At 37.6% G+C, this 19,688-nt stretch overlaps 1 protein-coding gene across 3 annotated transcripts in view; it reads left to right on the plus strand.

The window, feature by feature from the left end:
* The window catches only part of jak2b (Janus kinase 2b), a 39,110-nt gene extending 19,450 nt beyond the window's left edge, over positions 1 to 19,660 (plus strand). For all 3 annotated transcript variants that reach the window (XM_079419367.1, XM_079419366.1, XM_079419368.1), the window contains exons 6-24: positions 3,967 to 4,261; positions 5,259 to 5,378; positions 5,554 to 5,711; positions 5,892 to 6,003; positions 6,451 to 6,637; positions 8,233 to 8,357; positions 8,829 to 8,963; positions 9,225 to 9,312; positions 9,390 to 9,523; positions 9,608 to 9,746; positions 11,246 to 11,397; positions 11,531 to 11,681; positions 11,766 to 11,902; positions 12,501 to 12,690; positions 13,951 to 14,075; positions 16,413 to 16,585; positions 16,752 to 16,869; positions 17,861 to 17,974; positions 19,036 to 19,660. In XM_079419367.1, coding sequence (XP_079275493.1) covers positions 3,967 to 4,261; positions 5,259 to 5,378; positions 5,554 to 5,711; positions 5,892 to 6,003; positions 6,451 to 6,637; positions 8,233 to 8,357; positions 8,829 to 8,963; positions 9,225 to 9,312; positions 9,390 to 9,523; positions 9,608 to 9,746; positions 11,246 to 11,397; positions 11,531 to 11,681; positions 11,766 to 11,902; positions 12,501 to 12,690; positions 13,951 to 14,075; positions 16,413 to 16,585; positions 16,752 to 16,869; positions 17,861 to 17,974; positions 19,036 to 19,170 — 2,788 coding nt within the window. In that variant the 3' untranslated portion in view covers positions 19,171 to 19,660. The remainder of the gene's footprint in view (positions 1 to 3,966; positions 4,262 to 5,258; positions 5,379 to 5,553; positions 5,712 to 5,891; positions 6,004 to 6,450; positions 6,638 to 8,232; positions 8,358 to 8,828; positions 8,964 to 9,224; positions 9,313 to 9,389; positions 9,524 to 9,607; positions 9,747 to 11,245; positions 11,398 to 11,530; positions 11,682 to 11,765; positions 11,903 to 12,500; positions 12,691 to 13,950; positions 14,076 to 16,412; positions 16,586 to 16,751; positions 16,870 to 17,860; positions 17,975 to 19,035) is intronic.
* The last annotated feature ends 28 nt before the right edge of the window (positions 19,661 to 19,688 follow it).

The following is a 19,688-nucleotide window of genomic DNA, read 5'->3' on the forward strand; positions in this document are numbered from 1 at the left end:
GCCTAGAAAATCGCTACTTTTCATTTTCCGTCGGTCTTAGTGCACGATGTAACTACAGAAGAGTCAAGTTTTAAATAGGAAAATTATCGAAACCCTTTAGTCATTTTTGAGCGAGATGCTAATGGTCTAATCCGATTTAATGATCTATGCTAAGCTAAGCTAAAAGTCCCAGACCCGGAGATCGGCTGAATGGATTCAAAAACTGTAAAACTCAACTGTTTAACTCTTGGGGAGTTGTAAAATGAGCTTATTTCCAAAAAAAGTGGAGTGTTCCTTTAAGTATAATACTTAATAGAACTTAAGCATGCTTACACACATGCAAACACATTTTGTTGTAGATTCAGTGATTTAAAGTAAGTGAGAGGTAACAAAATGCTTACTGCAAGTCATGTCTTTATAATGCAATTTTCAGGTCTCACTGTAATCCTAATGTGTCATAATTGCAAAATGTGATTCCTCAATTTAAATGAAGTGGTAAATTTTGACAAAATGTGATAAAACGTTATCATAGTGAGTTTATAATTTATATACATGAAAACAAATGGTAAACTTGTAACAACAGCTGTATCAGTGAGAAGAATGAGCCAATTAGTGGTCTTCTACTGCCATCTAGTCATTTTAAAGGCAATTCCAGATATTTTGTTATTTAAATGTACTTTTTTCATCTTTTTAACAGTTTTTGAGGCAACTAATGTCTAAGCCCTATAAAGTTTGCACGTTGCATGCTTGTCTACAATCATATGAGATATGTGCACACCTTTCATGAAGTTTGGAGCTTTGATTTAGAATTAATAGGGTTTTGGATACACTATATCAAGGCCACATTTTAATATGACCCTGTTATAGCGGTCCAAATATAAATTTTTGATAATTATTGACCTAGAGACTCTAAAGAATTGTACTGCAGCGATTTTATTAATTTTGAGCTTAAAACGTAAAGCTCTAGTGTATAAGTTACTATATGAAAATTTATTGCAATTTAAGGTCATTTACCATAGAAATACTGGGGGGGGGGGGGGTTTAGGCCATTTTAACTGTTATAGCACTACCTATGGTCTGATCTCTATTAAACTTTGCATGCGTGTTAAGTGTCTTCTGTCACATGTTTTCACCACGTTTCGTAAAGTTTTGAGTTTTTGTTTAGGTTTTATAGGCTTTTGGGTATATTTGGCCACGCCCCTTTTTAAAATGACGCCGTTATAGCTAACCAAAGGACAAAATTAAACTTTTAAAAAAAAATTATTGATCTAGAGAGACCAGAGAATATTACTGCAGTGGTTTGATCGAGATTGAGCGAAAAACTTAGGACTAGTTCGTTAAAGTAGGTTTTTAACACATTTGAGAATATTTAATGAACGATTTGATTGACAGCAATGGTTCTTGAGGCAAAGTTGCTCATTATGAGGAGTTCTTTCAAATGATATGAAGATTGAGTGTATGTGTGAAAAATCGTGCACTATACAATCATTTATGTACTTGAAAAATGCAATTTAGCCCCCTAGTGGCCAATTTCTTTAAAAATTCTTACAAACCTTTAGGGCCATGGGTCGAACATGCCCACCAAGTTTCGTTCCGATCGGCCTCTGTTAATCTTGTCTAATAGGTGCTCAAACTTCATTGGCCAATAGCAGCCATGTTTTTTTTTAGATACGCCAATGTCCTCATAGACACTTATGGCACATTGGACAATGACACTGCATACCAATTTTCAGGTCAACTGGACTAACGCTTGCATAGTTATAGTCATTTTTATGTTTTTTCCATCTTATAGCGCCACGAAGTGGCAGAGCAATTTTTTTTTTTTTTGCCGATGCCGATACCGATTATTACAGATCAAGTAGACTGATAACCAATATATTGAACCGATATATATGTCTGGTGTAAAAATTAAAATGTCAAAATTAAGAATAACAAGGGCTCTGACAAAAATGGCCTTCCCTAGTGTTGGTTGCACTTCTTACTCTTGTCTTCCCCCATGCATCCATCTACAATAAGGGTAATATATAAAGAGAGAGTTAAAAGTGGGGCCACTGTATGCTTCATGATTAAGCCTATGAATACTAAATACTAAAGCTAAACAGCTTGGGGAAATGTAAGTATTTGGCTTCAATAATTTACATGTTAGAAATGTATGTGTAATAGCATAACCTCTCATAATTCTTCATTAATTAATTATTTTCGGTTGACTAAATCATAGCCTACAAGAGGGGACTATTCAATTCATCATCTAAATGCACATCAATTGATTAATTTAAAAAGCGCAATGTATATAATAAGTGTAAATAATTTAATTGTCTTCATAGCTCCATTGTAGATGTTGCGAAGAAGACCGCAACTATTTTAATGAAACTATAACACTAATAGCCTGTTATAGGCTCACTTGGTTCAATAGCCTATTGAAATGTCCCAATTTCCGTCATCATAATCTTGGCATATGTGACAGTATCTTAATCTTGGCCTATGTGACCGTAATTTCCATTAGTTTTCATTTACAGTGCAGTGCAAATGAAGGCATAAAACATTAATTTAATTTATCTTTTAATCAAATGAGAGTTAAACTCAAATTTGGCAAACAAATGGGTTTACTATTAAAATTAAAACATGGAAGAAATAGCGTATTGTGTGATTGTTCTTTTAAACAAAAGTTGTAATAATTGTAGTAGTATTAGTAAATAAACCAAACTTTTATTTTGACGGGTTGCCATGAGGACCTCTTAAATTTCTGTAGCCTATTTATGATATGACGATCGTTTTACTCAAACGAAACAGTCAAATGCTCATGAAGTAACTCTCAGAGCAGTTCTGGGGATGTTCATATATTTATGTCTTCATTTAGTGACATGGCAGATGCGGAAAACACCGCGAGCGTCGCGCACTTCAGTGTGTGTGTGTGTCAAAACCGCGCATCTGTGCCATTCACATATACAGAGACACGCCGAACATGCAGAATTCATATTTAAATAGTCTTTTTGCAGCTTAATGTTTACAGATAGTCCATATTGTGAGTCGATTTAAGTGTACTGACCTACTTTTGATTAATTCATCCAAACTTTGACTAATTCCGTGACTCCGCGTTATACAGTAAATGCTATTTATATGACTGGATTCCGCGATTCCCCCTGCGTTTCCCCCATCTCGGAAACCATAAATAGATAAAATTGAGGTTTTTACAACTTCAGTGTAGTGGATTGTAATTTATTGCAACTTGAGCAACGTCTGATGCTGCCTTTGAGAGATAGCTGAAGCAGCACCAGTTAGCAAGCGCTTTCGGTGTGAGAGTGCCTTTAGTCTTCCACGTTGATTGGTTGGACTCCTGACTCTCAACAAATCAGATGCGCAGTGGGCGGAAACTGCTCTAGGCCACAGAGTGGTGAGTTCCGACAGGCTGCATCAGAGCCAAATAGCGCGTTTCAAATTTAAATAATTTCATCGGCACATCGGTTTTGAAAATGACCGATACCGATTATCATAAAAATGCTTAATATCGGTGCCAATAATCGGCCAGGCCGATAATCGGTCAACCCCTAAAAAGGAGCCCCTACCAAGTATTGAGTACATATACAGTAAATGAACATACTTTCCAGAAGGCCAACAATTCACTAAAAATGTTTTTTTTTAATTGGTCTTATGAAGTATTCTAATTTGTTGAGATAGTGAATTGGTGGGTTTTTGTTAAATGTGAGCCTAAATCATCACAATTAAAAGAACCAAAGACTTAAATTCAATGCACACAGACTGAAGTAGTTTATTTAATACACAAGTTTCACAATTTGAGTTGAATTACTGAAATATATTAACTTTTCCACGACATTCTAATTTATTGAGATGCACCTGTACATGCTTGAACCCCTAAAAACTAATATAAAAACCCATATGGTACAAAGACTTCTACAAATCTCCATCCATCCTAGACTACCTAAAAAAGTAATATTTGATACTAACTCTTATTATCTGTTTTATTCACAGTTACAAGTTCTTCCTCCCTAAAGACATGAGGGAGCGAATCCAAGACTACCATTTTGTCACAAGAAAACGCATCCGCTATCGGTTTCGGAAAGTCGTACAGCAGCTCAGTCAGTGCCGAGCCTCAGCACGCGACCTAAAGCTCAAATACCTGATGAGCCTGGAGTCTCTGGACTCTGGCTTCTACACTGAACGCTTCCAGGTCAAAGAGCACTCGGGGGATCAGGTCACCATCGTCGTCTCCGCAGACAATGGCATCCAGTGGTGCAGAGAACGACACAAAGAAACACAGTCTGAGGTAACTGATTTGAAAAGTTGAACTAAAATTCATGAGTACTTCAAAATAACATTTACCCTTTGGCTATGCTGATGCACAAAGCAAGTTTTAAAGTAGTAGTGTGATTGAAGTTGATATGTCTTAAATTTTATTTTAAAGTAAATGTTTAAACTGATTTGACTATCTCTTTATGAGAGCCTGTTTGTTCTAGGACCTGCTGCCCACTTCAGATGAAACAGATGTGTCTTTAGATTAGTGGAGGTCTAGACACCAATAATTTTTTTTTTTTTTTAGGGCCTGTTTTTTTTTTTTTTTTTTTTTTTTTTAACTAACCGTTTTTAAATTTGATGTTTGATGAGTGTTTTCAAGGCAGCACTGTTAGTCCTCAAACATTCTGTTCTTATTTTTCCCAGCAAATTTACACAAGTAATTTGAAAACCATTTAATGCTATAGTTTAAAAGTTTAGGGTCTGTAAAGTATTTTTTGAATTTTTATAGTACAAAAACAGTAATTTTGTGAAATGATTGCAATTTAAAATAACAGTTTTGTATAATATATTTTAACTGTTGTTCAAATTAAGATTTTTTTTTTTTTGCTTCAGATAGAATTAAAAAAACTCTCACCATTTAAATTATAATTGTCACAATCACATTTTATTGATATACCGAGTTGCAATTGGTCTTCCACTGGAGTTGTGATTTGTCTGCATTTATGATTTTGTTTCTTGCATCTCTTCAAGAATTCAGAAACTTTTCCTTTGAACTGCAAAGAATGTGTTGAATCATGTGTCTGCTGCATAGTGGGCAGAAAACAAGACACATGCTACATGTCATGAAACCTAACCTAAACCTGGAACTTTGAAAGGATTCAATTGCAGCCTTGAATGCATTGGCATACCCAGAAGGAAATACCAGTCTTGTTGTGTTTATTAATATTTCTGTACTCATGCCAAAATGTAGAGGGTGGTTTCTTTTTCTGCTAGTGAAATTTCATAACACTATTGTACTTTCTCACAAGGACCTGCAGACGTATTGTGATTTTGGGGAAGTTGTCGATATCAGTATCAGACAAGCCAGCAAAGAGGGTACCAACATGAACCGCATTGTTTCCATCAACAGACAGGATGGAAAACCTCAAGTAAGTCTGTTGTAGAAGAGAAACTCTGCTTCATTGTTCGCTGGGATATCCTTTGATTGTTACACCATGTTAAAGGGGCTCACAGTGCCTTTGAACTTCTGGACTTCTTCCTGCTCTTTATCGGTGAGAATATTTAAAGATCATGTACTAAAATGGGATTTTTTTTTTTAAACAGGAGCTGGTGTTCTCCTCCTCAATGGAGGCGCTGTCTTTTACATCTTTAATTGATGGTTACTACAGACTGACCATGGATGCCCATCACTACCTCTGCAAGGATGTTGTTCCACCCCATCTGCTGGAGGCCATTGAGAGCTACTGCCACGGGCCAATATCGTAAGCACTAAAGGGAATACTTATGAAAATGAAAATAATTTATTTAGAGCACCATTTTTGGCCCTGATTTATGTTTAAATTATTAAGGCTCCAGTAAAATGATTGATGAAATTGTCAGAAAATTTGCATTCAAGCATCATTTGTAAGCATTATCATTATTTTCACTGCCTGTGTTGACAGAATGGAGTTTGCAATCAGTAAACTACGCAAGTCAGGGAACCAGAGAGGTCTATTCGTGCTCCGGTGCAGCCCCAAAGACTTCAACAAATACTTCCTGACTCTTGCTGTTGGGGTGCGTTTTTGCTAAGTGCATATTAATTAAACAAAACATAATAAATTGTCAGCTTAGCAATTTCTACTTAAGACTGAATATTCCTTCACTGTATTCCTGAACTTCATGCACTACCGTTTAACAGTTTGGGGGTTGTTACGATTTTTTGTTTTGAAAGTCTCTAATGATCACAAAAGCTGGATTAATTTGATCCAAAATGTGGTTAAAAACAGTAATATTGTGAAATATTATTACAATAATTTTAAATAATTGTTTTCTGTTTGAAATGTATTTTAACATTTAATTTATTAATGTGATGGCAAAGCTTAATTTTCAGCAGCCATTTCTCCGGTCTTCAGTGTCACATGATCCTTCAGGAATCATTCTGATACTTATTTACTTCAAGATCTTACTTACCCCAAACCTTTGAATGGTTCATTTCTTGACATCATCTTTTCTTTCCATCAGGCGTATGAGGATGTAGAGTACAAGCACTGTCTGATCACCAGGTCTGAAAATGGTGACTACAATCTTAGTGGAACCAAAAGGAATTTTAGAAGTTTAAAGGAGCTGCTCAAATGTTACCAGAAGGAAACTGTGAAATCAGACGGTGTGGTCTTTCAGTTCAGCAGGTGCTGTTCACCAAAGGTCAAAGGTCAGTAAAGACCTGATATTCTCATCATGGTTATATGATATATAAACAGGGCTGGATTAACATAGGGGCTAGGCTGGGCTGAAGCCCCAGGGCCCACGGATGGAGGGGGCCTGTGATTGGCTGTTGAGGAAAGGAAAAAATAGACCTAGATTGATTGGCCATCGGGATCACCCAAACTTTTCTGCTGATCACAGAAACCTCACCACGCTCACACTTATTAAGTGCTGTTATTAAAGCCCAAAGTATATTTAGTTTTTTTATGTGTACATTAGCTCTCGACATAAACACACTATAAAGATTCATCCTTGGCCAGTGTCTGTGCTATTTCTCTCCAGAAGGTATGAGCAATAAAAATGTTTTTGTACTCGTTTATACTTGAGTTGTGGTTTTCTTTTAATTGTCTTGGGTTTACTGTAAAGCGCATGGGAAACAAACACTAAAAGTCAAGTGATGAATCTGTGCTACCTGATTAAATCGCGCAGCGCTAGGGAACAGCTGGACCAGACCGGGGCAACAACTGTAGCTTGACGCTTTCACCGTTTTATTAAAATGATAAACAGTGCTTTATCAATTTCGAATTCGACACATGCCACTTGTAACATTTTTTGACACTTATAACACTTGTGAACAGCAAAGTCTTTGGTGAAGCTAGCAAAAACCAGATTGAATAGCTCTGAACATGTAAACTGTACAAGCTTTAAATAAGCAATTTAATCCACAGCACCGGTGCGGTATTTACCATGCGGTTACTGATACTGTGAAATATGGCATTAATGACATGAAAATTATTATAGGCTACTTAGCCTATATTAAATATTGGGTAAAATAAAGTCAGTAAGTCACGTTTCCTAATACTATACAGTTAACTCTGTATACAAAAATGACAGTAGGTTTTCATTAGGGCAACTGCACAGGACAATTTAATAGTTCAAATAATAGTTTAATTGCAGAAAAATATGAATTCAGTATTTAAGAACCTGCAATATAATGGAATTTTAATATTGTTAAATGAATTTGAAGTATATTCAGCTGTCTATTATTTGTTTCTGTCCTTTATTTATTCATAAATTTAGTCCAATTGCCCTAACCCCAGCAAAACATTTATTGGTTAATGTGTGGGCCAGATGGGCTGAATTTTAGCACCGGTCCAGCCCTGATGATTCTCCTCTTCTAGGGCCAGAAAGAAGACCTTATAATAAAAAATATATTTAGAGGGAGCTAAAATATCTGGTGTTGATGTATTTATATTTTTAATGTGTTGTAGCCTGGAATATTTAGTATGCGTACTCGAATCTCTGTGTTGAAGATTTTTTTGTTTTTGTTTGTTTTAAAAACACAAATTTTTCCTGTGGTATAAAATGTTGTGGCACCAGGATAGGCTACTATGAAGGGAGGCCTTTAGGTTTGCAATAGTCCCAGGGATCCTATATGTTCTTAATCTGGGCCGGTATATAAGTACCACAAATTTGCAACTGTACAATGTCATTTCTGGAAAACAACAATCTTTTAAATTGTGAAAATGTATTCTGTTTATCCCTCTTACCATAAATTTGTCATCCTGACATTCTTTTGCCTTGTGTTTTTGATGTAAATAGAGAAGTCGAGTTTGTTGGTATGCCGGAGTCATCGGGGTTCAGAGGTTTCCCTGTCCTCCTCACTGCAGAGACACAACATCAGTCAGATGGTGTTTCATAAAATCAAGAAAGAAGACCTTGATCTTGTAAGTTTCCTGTTATCTTATACTTGTGAACAGTGGTTGTGTACAACAAACTGAGTTATGTGTTACTCTACCATTCAAACGTTTGGGATCAGTAAGATTTTGTTTGTTTGTTTTTGAAAGAAATTAATAGGTTTATTTAGCAAGGCCACTTTAAATTGGAAAAGTGACAGTAAAAGCATAATGTAAAATAAGTTCTGTTTAAATGCTGTTTTTGTAACTTTCAGTTCAAAGAATACTGAAAAGATTCTACAGAAATGTTGTTTAGATAATAAATAACTGTTTTTAACATTGATAAGATATAATGATAAATTGTAATATTTCACAGTATTGTTTTACCGTATTTTTGATCAAATAAATGCAGCCTTTAGTGAGCATAACAGACTTAATTAAAATATATTAAAATATCTTACTGACCCCAAACTTTGAACAGTAGTGTAACTGTCAAGTTTCATATAATTGTGTGCACAACAGGGTGAGAGTCAAGGTCAGGGGACTTTCACTAAGATCTTCAAAGGGATTCGAAAAGAGCAGGGAGACTACGGAGAAACCCATAAGACTGAAGTCATTGTCAAAGTCTTGGACAAAGCCCATAGAAATTACTCTGAGGTAAGACGAGTCTGGAATCATTTTGTAATGGAATTGTGACTTTCTGAATTGAAAAACTAATTGAACTATTAGATGACTTTAAACACCCCATATTCCAAGTAACTGTCATTTTTCTATTAATTGATCCCTTTAATATCAAATTTTATAAGAATTGACACATCTCTGTACTGTGTACTGCAGGAAACAAGCTTGTTTGTGCTTGATTAACTGATGTACCGTAAAGTTTCTTCAGTCTCTTCTTTTTTTTTTTCTCCCTCTAAGTCTTTTTTTGAGGCAGCCAGCATGATGAGCCAGCTCACCCACAAGCATCTGGTGTTGACCTACGGAATCTGTGTATGCGGAGAAGAGAGTAAGTGTTCACACTGCTCACATGTGACCAAAAGGATTTACCGCTGCATATTTGAGCTTGTGGGTTTTTTGTCTTAGACATCATGGTGCAGGAATATGTGAAGTTTGGGTCCTTGGACACATACCTGAAGAAAAACAAGAACTCAATATCAGTTAATATCCTGTGGAAGCTGGAAGTGGCCAAGCAGCTCGCCTGGGCTATGCTCTTTTTGGTGAGAAACACTAACAATTCAGGAATAGCCCACGTGGGTTTGTGAGCCAGGATTGACTAATGCTTTTTGTTCTTTCACACACAGGAGGAGAAGAATCTGGCTCATGGGAATGTGTGTGCAAAAAACATCCTTTTGATCAGAGAGGAGGACAGGACATCGGGAAACCCTCCATTCATCAAACTAAGTGACCCTGGCATCAGCATCACAGTGCTGCCCAGAGAGAGTGAGTCAAAAGTGTGAAGGTTCTTGGGAGAAATTGTGTGAATCTGTAGTTGCCTTTTCACTGTCTCCGAAATTTGCATGCGATTATCGCATTTCGCCTTCAAAGTGGCAGTCGCTCTGAACTTTCAAACCGGTCGTGACGCACCTCGACTCTCCAATTGTTCACCGTTATAAAGTGAAAGAATAATGAATGTGTGAATGTATCCGTTCAAAACACGTGGCTGCCAATAAAACTGAAAGAAAAAACATAACAATTAATAAATAATTAATTAATAAAAAATAATAATAATTGCCAATTATAAAATAATTATTTTGAATGTAATTGTTCATAACCACTCGTTTACAGAAAACGTGTTTAAAGAATAATATTTGAATGGAAAAATATTGAAAATTCTCAGATTATTCTTCAGTAATTTCACAGTTTTGAATGCATCATATCCAGTCTGGCGGTCAAATGCAGTTTAGCCTGAAAAATGTGTATCAATGTATCAGAAACTCGCAGCTCCTGTGCTACTGTCCAGTAGAATTCAATGACTTCTAGACAGTTGATTGTCAGAAATAGATAAAAGGCATTATTTTTTAAGATTGGACCATATTCATATATATAGGTTTGTGTGTATGTTTGTGTGTGTTTAATGAAAAAGGCATAAAAAATTATAATTTAAATAAAGGGTTTGAATCTAAAAATCAGAGTCTCAATCATAACGTCACTAAAAATTATTTGTATTACCTCAGACTGTATTTTAGTACAAAAAAGTGCAATGTACTTAACAAAATAGACAAATTGTAATTAGACATTAATAAAAAGAGAAATTAAAATTAAACAACAAAATAAAATGCTTTTCCATGTACTATGGGGTAGAATGTCAATGCTAGAACTATTTTAGCATAAACATATTTTCACACTAACCAGTAGAGGGCATATTTTCAAATAATTGTTCCTGTTTGCAGGGATGGTATCACCCAAAAATAAACATTTTGTGGTCATTTACTCACCCACTTGTTGCTCCATGTCTTTTATGAAAGAGGAGTAAAAAATATTTTGCGGTATTTTAAATCCACACAATGTTTTTTTTTTTTTTTTTTCCACACAGTGACAATCAGTGGGGGGTCCAAAACAACATTGAACCCCAGTGTGAAAAAAAACTAATAAATAATCCACAAAAGAAAGTTATCCCTTTTAAGATTTTTTTTTTAAATGATAAAAATGTGTTCTGTCACATGTAGTGGTCAACCGATGTGGGTGTCCAGTGCAACCTTTGTATCACCACAATTTATTGCATGCAAATAACATGTAAACATAATTGGTAAATTATATAACCTTTGTTTAACACATTTGAACAAGCGTGACCCAAAGCTTTGAGCAAATGAAAAAAAAAGAACTAAGACCAGATAATGTAAAATATTTAAGCCGACCACTGGTCTCATGGTAATAGATGATGAATGTCCACATTTGATTAAAATGTTTGCATTTAAAGTTTTATTTAAATATTTTTGTAGTTCTGGTGGAGCGAATCCCCTGGGTGCCCCCTGAATGCATCTTAGACCCTAAAAACCTGAGTCTTGCCTCAGACAAATGGAGCTTTGGTACAACATTGTGGGAGATTTGCAGCGGAGGAGAAAAGCCACTTGCCAACATGGACAGTTCCAAGGTAAAGCAATACTTGTGTCCTCATTATACTACCACAATAAATATAAATCAGAAAAACCTGTTTGGTAAGAATTTCTGTTAAAAGAATAATCTGGGTCTTTTGAAGAACAATGTCTTTGTATTCCTCATTTCAGAAACAGTTATTCTATGAAAACCGTCACCAAATATCTGCTCCCAAGTGGACGGAGCTCGCTAACCTGATCAACAGCTGCATGGACTACGAGCCAACATTTAGACCTTCATTCAGAGCCATCATACGAGACCTCAACAGTCTCTTCTGCCCAGGTCAGTACAGTCACACATTTTGACATGTCACAATTTATTTGTGTTGTTTCTCATTCTTGTAATTGCTGTGAAATGTGTTCTCAGATTATGAGATCGTGAAGGAGAGTGACATTTTACCCAGCAGAGCAGGAGCTTCTGGATTAAGTACTGGAGCGTTTCAGAACGAGGATCTAGTGCAGTTCGAGGAGAGACATCTCATTTTCCTGCAGCAGCTCGGCAAGGTAGACACAAACATCCATGTGGGATCACTATTTGTTTTGTTTATTTTTTAGTAGTATTTTTCTTGACAAACATTAATAATTGTATTCAGCAAGGATGCAGTAAGTTGTTCAAATGTGACAGCAAAGGCGTATATAATGTTACAAATGTTAGAAAAGATTTGTATTTCAAATAAATGCTGTTCCTTTGAGCTTTCTATTCTTTAAGGAATCCTAATAAATTTTTCTTGAGCAGCAAGAATACAGCAGTAAGGACTGCTGAAAATTTAGCTTTGCAGTCACTAGAATATATTACATTTCACAGTGTATGAAAATAGAAAACAGTTTAAATTGTATTAATGCTTCACAATAATGCTGCTTTTACTGTAATTTTGATCACATAAGTAAAGCATTGGCGAGCATAAGAGGCTTTTGAAAGGTTGTGTTTATATGAATTGTCAATTTGCTTCATATTTCTTTAATACCTAAGGAAGTTAAGCTCTAAAAAAATAGTGTTCATTGCAATAATTAACTGTGGTAACAGAAATTAAGTATGTGGAAAATAGTAAAAATAAAAAATCGGTAGTTGTCTGGTAATGACAGTAATTATCTCCTGTTTCAGGGTAATTTTGGCAGTGTGGAAATGTGTAGGTATGACCCCCTGCAGGACAACACCGGTGAAGTTGTGGCTGTGAAAAAATTGCAACACAGCACTACTGAGCACATCCGTGACTTTGAGCGGGAAATCGAGATCCTCAAATCTCTCCAGCATGAAAACATTGTGAAATACAAAGGCGTGTGCTACAGTGCAGGTATGGGATTGGAAGTTGTGTTGAGAAACCTCTTATTTTGCGTCATTGTTAGGCCAACACATTTCCACACAACTTGAATGGCAACCCATTTTTTTCACACCCTTGAGTGTCGCATTTTTTGAGCTTCCAGTAAATGTTGTTTCAAATAGATTTTGATATATTTGGCTAACTGATATTTTTGTAAATATGAAAAAGTCCAGTACAGTAATCTGCATTAGCGCATTCTGCCATATTTAAGGCTGTTTTCACACTTAGTTCAATTGCAAAGTAACAAAGAATTAAACCCGTGGAATCAGGACATATACCACCAATAATCAAACCAGGATATATACATTTCCTCTCATTTTTTCAGCATTGACCAAACTGACATTTCTTTGAATGCCAGTGAAATTCATATTAATATTCCTCTAATTAAGATAAAATTCAGCATCAGTCTCTCAACTGACAGATCAGCACAATAACTGCATTTATAAACGACTGCATATGAAAATTTGCAGTTCAAACATATTAAAGCATAAACATTTACTAAATGCATTATTGATCTTATCGCAAACATTCCATCTATGCATATGCTTCATTTAAAAAAAAAAAAAAAGGTTTTTGTAATTGTGAATCAAAATACTAATACTCAATCTTTTAGTGAAATGAGATCCAATCATCCACTAAAACTCCACCCCTTTCTTGCAGTTGACTGCAATCTCACATTCAGATCTGCCTCCATACAATCAACAACTGATGGATAGAATCAAGTGTTTACATTTTCATCCAGCATATATATATATATATATATATAATTTTTTTTATCCATTTCACTCAGAAGTACGTCATATTACAGAAGAAAAGATATTATATTTTGGAATTTGATCTTAAAACTTCTGCCATCTGTCTGAAACTGGTTAGATGATAATTCTTAAAAGATAGTACTCAGTCCAGTCTTGCTAAGTGAAAAGCAGACCACTGTTAGACTTGCACAAATCACCTAAAGTTTGGTGGAATTGTGCAAGTCAACCATTCATCTGCAAAGCAAACTAAACAAACCAGACTCCTGTCTCAAATGGATCTGGGTCCACAGCAAAAGTTCTAGTATAAAAGTGCCCCAGTCGAGTGCAGTTTTTTCCCGCACTCAAAACAGGAAATGTAAAACAGTGCATCTAGTCAAAGAGGGCTGTCTTATTTTATTTTATTTTTATTGAAGAAATGCAGCCGATTTCTGTTTTAATTTTGACTCGTAAACTTTAGCATGAATTCTTGTTCTCTTAGGAAGGAGAAACTTAAGATTGGTTATGGAGTACCTGCCTCACGGCAGTCTGCGGGACTATCTCAACAAGAACAAAGACAGGATCGACCACAAGAAACTTCTGCATTATGCATCTCAAATATGCAAGGTAATGAGGACCTTTCCTTTTATATCCATGGTTATCAACCCAGGGCCTCAAGGTAACTTAAAATTATTTAAAATAAGACAAAACAAGCTTTGAAACAAGATAAAACCATTAATTCCAGATTAGTTTTTATCTTGGAAGAACCTGCATTCCAAGACTCCATGGGCATTTTTATAGTAAATATATATTTTCATAATTATGCAGAGCTATAAAAAATGCTTTATCCTAATACAGCTAAAAAGTCATGAGGTCTTTTGAATATTGTTGTGGACTCTGTTGAGAACAACTCTCATATATCAGAAAACGTACTCTGTTACTAACGTAACCTCGGTTCCCTGAGATATGGGAACAAGTACTGCGTTGTAAGACGCTGTATGGGAAAAACTCCTTTTTTCCTCTTCACTGAAGCCTTTTCAATCACGCAGTGAAACTGCACGTCCATTGGTTCGTGCAGTGCGATTAAAAACGAACCAGTGGCATGGCGGCAGTGATGAGCAAGCCTATGGCTGTGCAGCCCGCCAAAATGGGGGGGCTTCTGGCTATATAAGCGCCCGCTTCGCTGCCACAACTCAGATTTCTTCGAAAGAAGCGACTGAGGCATGCAGCTCATAACACGGCCAGGAACGCAGTACTCCCATATCTCAGGGAACCGAGGTTACGTTAGTAACCGAGTACGTTCCCTGTCGATATTTCACTCGTACTGCGTCGTAAGACACTGTATGGGAACCAATACAATCCCACAGTGCTATGATGGGGAACGACTCAAACATGACTCCCATGGGAGGGCCCAGGGGAGATAAAATTACACCAAGCACAGGCTGAGCCACCGGGTCAACCATGGCCTGGGTGTCGTCCCGAAGTAGACACTTAGTGCCCATAATATGGACCTTCCAAGAGAAGGAGGGCCTTGAGCAGAGATGGTGAAGGAATCTCAGAGATAGCTTATCTAGCCGTAACGGCGAATTTTAAGCGGAAAGGACCCTGGCCTGCAAGGCGGGGACGTCCAGGTTGTAAAACCTCATAAATGTGGATGGCGAGGACCAGCCGGCCGCCTCATAAATTTCTGAAATGGACACCCCGCTGGACCATGCCCAGGAAGAGGCGATGCACTGCAAGCCCATGGAGGAGTATGCTAGGGTGATAGCATCCACTATCCACCTGGAGATACTTTGCTTCGTAACAGGGCGACCTTTAGCGCGGTTACCGAAGCTGACAAAAAGCTGTTCTGATCTCCTGAACGAGGCAGAACGCTCGATGTATACCCTTAGGGCCCTGACGGGCCAGAGCAGGAACAATTCCTGGTCGTCCGTCAACGGGGGAAGCGCGGAAAGCGCTATGACCTGGGCTCTGAACGGAGTGGAGAGCACCATAGGTACATAACCCAGCCTTGATTTCAGGACGACCGTGGAGTCGTTAGGCCTGAATTCCAGGCAAGCAGGGTTGACAGAAAGGGCCTGTAAGTCTCCTACCCGCTTAACCGACGCCAGTGCCAACAGCAGGGCGGTTTTAAACGAGAGCGATCTCAGGGCGCCTCCTTCATCTCCGTCAGCGTGAGCCACAGATGACGTTCCAATACTACCATGCTGGACATAGACCGCCCGATGGCCTGGGCGGTGGCTTTAGTAGCGTGCAGGGCCAGATCTGTTGCGCTCCTCAGGTCCCTGAGTGAAGCTGCATCCAAACCTGCCTCCTCGCTGGCGAGCATCTTGGCCTGAAAGACCTGGAGAAACGCCATCGAGTGTAGCGCCGAAGTCGCTTGTCCAGCCGCCGAGTAGGCGCGTCCAGCGAGTGCAGATGTAGCTCGTATCCCTTCATTTTCGGCGCCGTCAACGGAGGTGAGGGCGGAGGAAGCAGAAGATCTGATGCGAAACGAGTAGGGGGCGCGCCACGATTTCCCCAAGCATGACACGCATCAGCGCACTTCTTACAATGACGGCGCGGCATTTGCAACAACGGCAAGCTCTTTTTGTGAGGCTCTTTTAGGATTTTGGCGGGCTTTGGCGGGCTGCATAGCCATAGGCTTGCTCATCGCCGCCGCCGTGCCACTGGTTCGTTTTTATCGCACTGCACGAACCAATAGACGTGCAGTTTCACTGCGTGATTTGAAAAGGCTTCAGTGAAGAGGAAAAAATGAGTTTTTCCCATACAGCGTCTTACGACGCAGTACGAGTGAAATATCGACAGGGAACTTATGTCTCTACTAATTTTGGTCTTTAAGCCTCTTATTTCTTTCTCTTTATTTCAAACATGTAGTTTTACTGTCCAAACTTGCATGTCTTTCCCTTTGTTGTATTTTCTTCTTCCCACATTAATTTTGAATCTCCTGTTATGTCTCTACAGGGCATGGAATACCTTGCAACAAAGCGTTACATTCACAGAGACCTGGCCACACGTAATATTCTAGTGGAAAGTGAGTTCAAGGTTAAGATTGGTGACTTTGGCTTGACCAAGGTTTTACCTCAGGGTAAAGAGTACTACAAGGTTAAAGAACCTGGAGAGAGTCCAATATTCTGGTATGTTTTATTTTGTTTGTTTTCATTCAAACCCATATGACTTGTTCAAACATAAAAGATGTTCAGCAGGATGATTCACTGAAGAAAATTAGTCATACAAGTTTGAATGACATGAAATGATGTGCTTGTCTTCGTTAGGTAGTTGAATTTTTGTTTGTTGTGACAGGTATGCACCAGAGTCTCTAACTGAGAGCAAGTTCTCAGTAGCGTCAGACATCTGGAGTTTTGGAGTGGTTCTGTATGAACTCTTTACATATAGCGACAAGCTCTGTAGCCCACCTACAGTAAGTATCACAGCTGCTCTTTGTGGTTTCTTGGACATGTCATAAGGGTAACCTTTAAAGGGGTCATCGGATGCAAAATTCACTTTACAAGTTGTTTAAACATAAATGTGTCGGAGATCCATCCATCCATACACATCCATCCTATAATGATAAAAATCCACCCAGTGGTTTGTTTTAAAATCCCCTTTCTCAAATCAGGCTGTTCTGAGATTCCTGTCAGAATGATGTAGTTCTGCGCAGGCCGCTCCCACAATAGTTGATTGACAAGACCGTCTTACCTTAGACCCGCCCTGAGAGAGCTGAGAGCTGTCTGCCATTGTGTCGACTCGGATGCAGGGGAAGACAAGAATGTCTCTGACCAAGCGATTGAGGTGTTCTGTTGTTGGATGTAATAATGAATATAGCAGTCGTCATTTACTCCCGACATCTGAGCCACTGAAGACGCAGAGGATTAACATTACTTTTGTTTTTGAAGGGAATGCGCCGATCCCGATCTACATAAATGCGTCTGTTCACGCGAATCATTCGTGATCCAGCTTCATCTACAGAAGAAGTGAGCATAAGGGTTTTATATGAATCTATGCAAATCACCTTTCCTAATAATGTGCTAGTTAGCCAGTCTCGCGGCTGTAGTTTACAGTCTGCTCGTCACCCCACAGAAGAGAGGGGCGGGGTCAGCTCATTAGCATTTAAAACAACATGGACTAAAAAACAGCTCGCTGAAAGCAGAACTGATTTTGACAAGGTAAAAAGGTGTTGTTTTTTTACACTACCATTGAAAAATTTTAACCGAAGTATGTTATAGACTTTTCATTAAGACCCTAAAGAATCATATCAACTTGTGGAAAATGGAAATCCGATGACCCCTTTAACAGTGGCTTGTTTTGAATTGCTTTGGCTATGTAAATCACATGGGGCAAGTCCAAATAACCAGTCAACAACACCTCTTACAATTGTGGAAATTTAAGAATTTCTGTTTTGTTGTGTTTAGGCATTTCTGAGTATGATGGGAGGTGACAAGCAGGGACAAACGATAGTCTATCATCTCATCGAGCTCTTGAAAACAGGAAACCGTTTACCGCAGCCTATGGGCTGTCCTTCAGAGGTACCACATTTCTTATTCAGATTATGATCCCGAGTTCTAATGTACAGTTGTCGTAAGATTTATTCTCAAACATTAAGCAAATGTATAGTGCATATAGAATGCTAACAGTAATCTGCAGACATTTGACATTTGTACCCCATAAATTATATTGTACACATTCAATCCTGATGAAGTTTTAAAAGCAAGGGGGGAAAAATGTTAAAAAGATTTAAAAAGTAAATGCTGTTCCTTTGAATGTCTTCAAAGAATCCTGAACATCAGCTTACACAAAATTAAGCAGCACAACTGTTTTCAATACTGATAGTAAGAAATGTTTATTGAGCACTAAGAAAGCATAAAATGGACCCTGGACCACAAAACCAGTCATAAGGGTAAATTTTTCGAAATTTAGATTTATACATCATCTGAAAGCTGAATAAATAAGCTTTCCATTGATGTATGGTTTGCTAGGATAGGACAATATTTGGCCGAGATATAACTATTTGAAATCTGGAATCTGAGGGTGCAAAAAAATATTGAGAAAATCGCCTTTAAAGTTGTCCAAATGAAGTTCTTAGCAATGCGTATTACTAATCAAAAATTAAGTTTTGATATATTTACAATAGGAAATTTACAAAATAACTTCATGGAACATTATCTTTACTTATTGTCCTAATGATTATCGGTGTAAAAGAAAAATCAATAATGTATTACATACACTGTATTTTTGGCTATTGCAACAAATATACCTCAGCGACTTAAGACTGGTTTTGTGGTCCAGGGTCACATATGATATATGATTTCTGAAGGATCATGTAACACTGAAGACTGATTTACTTATTCCTGTGATGCAAAGCTCAATATTCAGCAGCCATTTCTTCAAAGTAAAAAATTAGTTTAAATAAGAATTTTTTTTCACAATATTACTGTTGTACAGTACTTCTTTCTTAAAAACATTTTAAAAATCGTACCAACCCCAAACTTTTAAATGTTATTATACAATTATATGAAGTGTCTTGCGATTTTTCAAATCAGCGATCATGAGCAGAATTGTTAAATGATCACTTTCTGAATTCTTTTAGATGTGCGAGATCATGCAGGAATGCTGGGACAATGATCCTAGTCTTCGGCCTCCCTTCAAGGAGCTTGCTCTCCGCGTAGACCTGATCTGGGACAGCAGTGATTCAGACCGATATACTCAAGTGCCTGCATTTTAGGAAAGAAGCTTCACTTGCTCACCGCCGTCTGCCACGCAGATACCCAAGCCTGAGCCTGTCCTCTGGCCACTGTCTTAATTTGTTTCTTTGTGCCATTTACGGCAAATCTGACCCCAGGACTTGATCACCTCATCTTCTGACTGAACAATTAAGGTCATTTATACAACGAATGGGTTTCTCTTTTGCTAGCAGTGCTGGCATGCGCCCCTTTATCAGCGATGATATGAATGAAGCGGTTTCTTAAGAAATGCAAGAGCTGTGCATTTTTACATCCATGTGTTTGTATGTACATATATAAAGATGATTTTATAATTTTCTAAAAATGAAATGAATAACTGTTTGGAAGCAGTGTCGTGTAAATTAAGATTAAAAAAATATATAGGTTTATAGTAATGCAGGAGGTGACTGATTGAAAGATGAAAGTTCTTGCTATTGTAAGTCTTTATATTTTCTTTGAATAAAATATGCTAATATGTTTCAGTCATCATTGTATCCCAAAATAGCCATTGATGAGCCAT

This window comes from Barbus barbus (genome assembly GCF_936440315.1).
Source record: "Barbus barbus genome assembly, chromosome: 6".
NCBI lineage: Eukaryota > Metazoa > Chordata > Actinopteri > Cypriniformes > Cyprinidae > Barbus > Barbus barbus.